This window comes from Equus asinus, chromosome 24 (assembly GCF_041296235.1).
Source record: "Equus asinus isolate D_3611 breed Donkey chromosome 24, EquAss-T2T_v2, whole genome shotgun sequence".
Classification (NCBI taxonomy): Eukaryota; Metazoa; Chordata; class Mammalia; order Perissodactyla; family Equidae; genus Equus; species Equus asinus.
In genome coordinates, this window is record NC_091813.1 from 34,492,297 (window position 1) to 34,499,882 (window position 7,586).

The 7,586-nt window shown below is 34.2% G+C and overlaps 1 protein-coding gene across 5 annotated transcripts in view; it reads left to right on the forward strand.

Annotated features, from left to right (window-relative positions):
* Positions 1-5,390, forward strand: part of KLHL32 (kelch like family member 32) — a 190,164-nt gene extending 184,774 nt beyond the window's left edge. For all 5 annotated transcript variants that reach the window (XM_014843234.3, XM_044757145.2, XM_044757149.2 and 2 more), the window contains one exon: positions 5,044-5,390. In XM_014843234.3, the coding sequence (XP_014698720.1) occupies positions 5,044-5,205 (162 nt within the window). In that variant the 3' untranslated portion in view covers positions 5,206-5,390. The remainder of the gene's footprint in view (positions 1-5,043) is intronic.
* The last annotated feature ends 2,196 nt before the right edge of the window (positions 5,391-7,586 follow it).

A 7,586-nucleotide genomic window follows, 5' to 3' on the forward strand; every position in this document is an offset into this window, starting at 1 on the left:
TCTGGGAGTGTTTCCTCCTTTTCTATTTTTTGGAGTTTGAGAAGAATTGGTATTAGTTCTTCCTTAAATATTTGGTAGAATTCACCAGTGAAACCATCTGGTACTGGACTTTTCTTTGTCAGGAGGTTTTTGATTACTGATTCAGTCTCCTTGCTAGTAATTCGTCTGGCAGATTTTCTGTTTCTTCATGATCCAGTCTCATGTTGTATGTTTCTAGGGAATTATCTATTTCTTCTGCGAAGGCCAATTTGTTGGCATTTAACTGTTCATAGTAGTCTCTTAGGATCCTTTGTATTTCTATGGTATCAGTTATAATGTCTCCTCTTTCATTTCTAATTTTATTTATTTCAGTCCTCACTCTTTTTTTCTTGGTGAATCTAGCTATAGTTTGTCTATTTTGTTTATCTTTTCAAAAACACAGCTCTTAGTTTTACTGACTTTTTTCTATTTTCTTTTTCATCTCTATTTCACGTATTTCCACTCTGATCTTTGCTATTTCTTTCCTTCCACTAACTTTGAGTTTAGTTTTTTCTTCCTTTTCTAGTTCCTTCAGGAGTAAAGTTAGGTTGTTTACTTGAGCTCTTTCTTTTTATGTTAATATAGGCATTTATTACTATGATCGTCCCTCTTCAAACTGCTTTTGCTGCATCCCATAAGTTTTGATATGTTGTATTCACATTTTCATTTGTCTCAAGATATTTTTTGATTTCTCTTTTGATTTCTTCTTTGACCCATCTGTTGTTCAGTAGCAGGTTGTTTAATCTCCACATATTTGTGAATTTTCTAATTTTCTTCTTGTAATTGATTTCTAGTTTCATATCATTGTGGTTGCAAAAGATGCTTGATATGATTTTAGTCTTCTTAAATTTATTAAGACTTGTTTTGTGGCCGAACATGTGATCTATCCTGGAGAATGTTTCAGAATATATTTTTCTTAAGCATACATGGAACATTTACAAAAATCAATCATGTACTAGGGTTAAGGTTAAGAAAACTTTAATAAATTTCAAAAATTAAGTATTATGTAGACTAAGATCTCTAACTACAATGCAATTAAGTTAGAACTTAAAAAGTTAAATAAACCTCTATATATTTGGAAATAGTAAAATGCATTGCTAAATAACTATGGGTTAAAGTCAAATGGAAGTTTTAAAAAATACCCAGAACTGAGTGATAATGAAAATACCTAGTAAAGCTTGTGGGATGTAACTTAATAAGTTAGACATGAATCAAAACATAAATTCAAAGTAGAAAGAAAATAGAGTGAGAGGAAAGTAATGAACTAGGAAACAATAATACAGTAGAAAATATTATCAGAGCCCCAAGTTAGTTTTTTGAAAAAGCATGAAAATCTTTAAGGAAGTCTAGTTAATTGAAGGCTGCCTTATACTAGATGTTGGGCAATCTTTTGGATAACAATAAACAGCTGTTTTCTTTCAAGGAGTGCTTTTAGTCTTTCATTCAAGCATGTATTTGTCAATATTCACTGTCTTTTGGGTTTCTTTTTATTTTTTACTTTTCAGAATTGTAAAACATTGAACTGGGCAATAGGCAATGCTCTGTAATGCTGGAACCCTGGTTTTTAAGTGGCTTTGGGACCCGTCATTTGAGTAGTTGCACAATGGAAGCAAGCTTTGGTTTATTATGAAGATGCAAATTTTAAATATACTTATGGGTATATTTCTACTAATTTTAATATTAAATTACCTCAAGGAATAGAAATCAAGTTAGAATGATCACTGATCATATACACTAACTCCTTATGAATTGAGTGTTCTCAAATAAGTAAATCTGTCCTCAAAAGATGAAGGCATACATATATATTTTTTAAACTACTGAATATATTCAGAGTAACCTCAGGATTAAGGTGATTCTGGAAGAGGTGATTCATAAATGTTTTAATCAATTTATTAGTGGAATAAATTTCACCTCTGAGATGGGACAGTAAAATATTCTAATATATTTGCCTTTTAAGTCAAGTCAGCATTATATGTAATTCTGTGTTCCAGAAGCCATTTTGATGTACAAAATTAATCATTTTGGAAATGCTATGTTTATTCCCTTTGTTGGCACACTGGTCCTACAAAACATAGATAAATTTGATAAAGGCTTTTAAGAGCCTTTAATGTTTATAGATAGTAAATGTCCATATAAACCTATGGCTTGTCACTTAAAGAGATGTTTGGAATGGAAGTCTTCATGGATAATAGATTCATCATATATCATAACTTTCATTTTAGTAATTGACAACTGGCTACAAATTATATTACCATTCATTCTGAACTATGGTTGCACAATCTCAAATACTTCCTTATTTTATGGGTGTCTACAGAATGATTTATTTTGGTTCACTAACAAAAATATATTGATGGTTTGAGAGACTAGCTACACGTTCAAAAGCAAGCCATTTCTTTACTACTTGCTGGAAGAATATCCAACTGAGAAGGAAGATAATGGGAGACTGGGATAGTGTTTATGAGAAAATATTGATTAGAAGGTAGAAATTGGTAAGTACAAATCAGCAGGTTGAAAAGTACTGGAAAGAGCAGTGAAGAAAATAGTATAAACATACTAAAAATATTGAAGTCTAAATTTTTCATAAGTCACAAATCTATATAACCCTTGGATTCTAAGGGCAAGGCTAAGATAAATGAAGACCCCACTTAAATAGTTGAGAGAGTGGTCTGTGAACATCCAGAAAGACTAAAGTCGGTTTTTTTTTCTGCCCTTGAAAATACCAGCCAATAACCTGTCTCATTAGACTGCCCCTTCTGGACTCTAATCAAGCTTATTTAACTGTCATTGGTAGGATTCAGCCACAAAGGGATGAAGCACGTCAGATGTTAGGAAAGCATACTATTTTGTTTCCTTCTATGCCTTACCTAGCATAGACTACTTGAGCCATTATGAGGGCAGTCCCAACAAGAGAAAAGCTGAGATGCACTTAAATTAATGCTTGTTTAAAGATTGAGATTTGGACTTGTTAGTAATAAAGACTCACGGAAAATATTAAAAATAGATTCCTGAGGAAAGTGAGGCAGCCTTGTTTATTCAGTGGGTGTGTAAGCGAACGTCTGGCACAGAGGTTGACACTACCCTGGTGCACTGTGGATGATGAGCAGCACGTAGGGGAGCAGCTGCGTAAGAGTGCAAGTGATTAGTCTGTTCCAGATCACCTCCACTGCTCTTCATTTATGATTACTTCCTTTTGGCTGGAGGATATACTGCCAAGCTGGCACCTCCTTCTCCCAAACGCCTCCTTTCTGCCAGTTTACAGGGGAGTGTTTTGGAGAAAAACTGCCAGCGCTTCCGTTTCCCTTCTCACAGATTAAATAAATTACATCTGCTTAACATATGCAGTCTCTGTTGGCCCAGGGAACCAGACAAAAACTCTGGATGATGACCTCAACTGATATTTTGTTTTCTAAAGATATTTTCAGTTGGGGAGGGGATATCATGTATGGCACTAAATTTTTGCTTTTTCCCTTGGATTGTAACCTTGAGCTCAAATACTGGCTCTACCACTTACTAGCTGTGTGACCTTGAGCGAGTCACTGAACTTTCTCTGTATCTCAATTTTCTTCTCTGTAAATTGAAGACAACACTTAACCTTATATAGTAAAGGTAAATACTGAAAGATCTCTACTTCCTATATTTAATAAAATACTAATCAAAATCCCATTGGGATTTTTCCTTTTGCTCACAGGGTGGGGGAATGATACTTGTTAAACTGATCTTAAAGTTTTTCTAGGAAAGTAAATGTGTAAGAGTAACCAAGAAATTTTTGAAAGTGAATGGGGGAGACTTGCCCTGCCCATTCAAAACAACTGTAAACGCAGTACTGTAGGAAGATATATAAATCAAGAAAAGAGAACAAAGAAAAAGTTTGTATATAGCATATAGAGATATTTTAAGACAGAATACAGGTGTATTGTTCAATAAATGGTATGGGACAGTTAAATGTCCATTTGGGAAAAAAATAGCTAGAAGTTTGATCTCTCTTTTATTCTAGGCCTTAGTGATTTCCTCCTGTATGAGCTTGGATCCCCAAATCTCAAGGGCCCCTTTCATCTAAAATAATATATTATTGCAGTTCAAGGCTTAAGAATTATCCCCCTAGGTGATAGATGAAGGCATGAGAGTGGACAAAAGCATTAAAGAGGAGAACCAAGAGGTCTGTGGCTGGAATATGGGGGCACACCTACATTTAGGATGCAGGCAGAGGAAAAGGGACCAAATGTGGATAGCAATAGGACAATGTCAATGACAAACTTATTTTCTTTCAAATCACGGAATCCAAGGGAGGAAAGGTTTTAAATGAGGTTAGAGGAAGGTCAGATGAAGAGCGATTAAGATGATTGAGGGCTGGAAAGAGCCTGATGGGTCTGACAAATAGGATATGAGCAGCTTTTCCTCAAGAAAGAATCTCTAGTAGTAAGATTAAACCAGATCTGGTGAGGTGGCAACAAGAGCAGACTGACAAGATCCTTTTCCATAAAGGAAGAGATGGAACTCCAGCTTAAAGGGGAAATAAGTGGGGAAAAACTTCCAGAATCAACTGAACTGATTCTGGATCTCCTACTAAGCTGTGCTATTATATTCTATGTGCTAGAAATGCGCTACATGTCACCAATTTTTAGAACAAAGCTGCAAGGTCAGTGTTGTTTTCTTCATTGTGTAGATGAGGATTTGTAAGCCAATATATGACGATACCTACTAACTAATTTGGGCAAGTTATTTAACCAGTCTAAGGCGGTTTTATGAAATGAAGATAATGCTACCTACCTCATCACTGTTCTGAAGATTAAATGATTATAAATATATGTATGTATATACGTACATGCACAAACAGAACCGTATAGCATGGCACTTAGCAGGAACTTAATACATATTCCTGGTATCACACTAGTGAGAAAAATAAGAGCACCTAAGGTGTGGTCACGGTGGCATAACTGAATTTAGCTGCAGGCTTCCTTTCACGTGTTCACAACTTTATGTTGAGCAATCGTCTCTGCTGCACAGGCTTCTCTTCTTCTTTTGTAGGTACTGGACGTAAGTCGAGAAGGCAAAGAAGAAGTGTTCTATGGGCCTACACTCCCTTTTGCTTCCAATGGAATAGCAGCATGCTTCCTTCCGGCTCCATATTTCACATGCCCCAACCTTCAGACTCTTCAAGTGCCTCATCACAGGATTGGCACCATCTGAAAAGCCAATGCTCTGTCAATAATCATCACGAACAGGAGGGAAAAAAAGGCCTGATTTTTGGATGCTGGGCATGAAAAGACTCAGTGGCCAATGCTTCCTTGTTTTGTTTTACAGGTCTTACATTCAGATAAACATGAGCAAAAAATGAACAGTTTTCTAAAATACATTATTGAAAACTCCTGTCACCCTTCTGTGTGTCAACATTCAATACAATATGTATGATTTTTATTGTGGTGTAGCTTAGTGCCAACTTAACAGTCCATAATTGTTCCATGAGTCTTTAGAGCATTCTTTGTACACTTTTTCTAATCAGTGCTGTCTAGGACAAGATGACACTGTTAGTAAGGCAATTTATTTCACAAGTACTGCCATCGATGATCTTAAACAAATCTTCAGTACTTAATCCCTTTACTACTTAAGCCTGGGTTTGTAATTTTTCTTTTAAAAATTTAACATTATGCAGCCCTGCTCAGTAGAGACCCAGCATTATGACATCATAAATTTTTAAATGCCATATTTTATTCAAGGTAATGCGAATAATAGAAGTACACTGGAACAGCAGTTGGAACACCCAGATTTTTCACCTTGGTTACTCTGTGACCTTGGGCTGGAAGCTTAACTTTACAGTGCTTCAGTTTTCTCCTTTTTTAAGGAGGATAATTACTGATTTCTATATGAATTCAGAAGAATGATGTAAGGATTAGGCAAATGCTCTGAAGTACTTTGCCTAAGAAAAAGTGTTACTCAGATTACAAAGTATTTTACCATCTTTAGAACCCTGTGACTGAACAGGGATATTATTTTTGAAGTGTAAAAATTACTAGGTAGAAGTTGGAACACATACTTTGGGATAAATTATTCTGAAAAGCACGTGACACACTAAATAGGAAAAACAGAGTTTACCAAAGCCAAAGATTCCTAAACCTGTACAAATCCTTGCCTCAAATAATAACTCTGTCAAACACCTCATTTAAACTCATTTAGTGAAAAATGACATTTTAAAGCTCCAAAAAGATTAGTTGTACTAATTTTGGTACCATAAAGTGCTTTGACATAAATTTGAACCTAGAATTGGGTAGTTCTAACAAAAGTTTTTCCACTTTGTTAAAGGTTATGTCAATCTTGAGTGTTTGTGGGACTCTTCTCCACCATCAATGCAGATTTCATTACTACCATTTTTAATAATGCATAAGAATTCTTTTTTAGACTAGGGTTTTAGATTTGTCTATAACAAACAAATAAAAAATAAAACATCTCAATAATCACTTTTGAACATAAATTCAACAAGTATAATGTGAGTTTTTTCCCTTTTCCTTGTTAGATCCTTGTTAGGATCTAAGTCAGCTTTATTAAAAGGAAGACTTGACTCTGACTTTTTTCCTGTGGCATAGTTTAATCATTCAGCTATCCTTGTCTTATAGGGAATGTCATTTTATTCATGTAGCCACTTTCAGTAATCAGAAGTGAATATGAGTCTTTCTTATTCTAAATAGAGAATTCACTAACTTTATACATTGTTATGTTATAATTAAAACATTAATTTTTAAATATATTTATAGCTTCCGGTTATTCAGATTAAAGGGCGGGAGGGGGGATGAGGGGTAAAGAAAAGAGGTCAATTTTAATAGAGATTGAGTTTAGAGAAAAATACCTTAAGACTATTTGTGCAGTTCAGAAAAGTAGAAATTGATAACTGATATTTACAAGGATGACAGAGAGTCTGTTTAAAAGATATAAACCATCTGAACTAAATTTTAAAAATGCCTTATTAAGTCAGGAAAATGGACTCCAGCATTTCAGAAATCTTTCCAAAAAGGACGTAAGCAAGAAGTACTTCAGGTTTACTAAAATTTCTACTTGATACACAAATTTTCCCTCCAGTTTTACCTTATAAAACCATTAACATCTATTTGTAATCCCAGACTTTATATCCAATGAATGAAAAGAAAATGTTCTAAAAATAAACTTGCTTGACTGATAATGGAAAGGCAGCCTGAGATTATTCTTGATTTTCTGTGTAGAGTTCTAACTATTCATCTAAAACAAATTTTTTAAAGTTTTGCATAGTTTTTAGAAACATCTTTTACAGTTATTGCCAAAGAACAGCATCCAACATACAACATCCCTCCCCTAAAAAGAAAAAACTCAGATCACTTATAATTAGATCCTTTTCCTCAAATTATCATTAATAAGAGCTAATAAGAAAAATTCTAGAAAACTACGTTTGGACATATAATCCAGAGTCCATTGAAACTATTCAAATATATATTCTCCATTTATGTTAACTATCTTATAGTAATTCATCTTCCATTTTCACTCTTCAAAATTAAAGACTATATTGTATTTGTATTTAAAATATTAATTTAAATTTCCATAGGAAG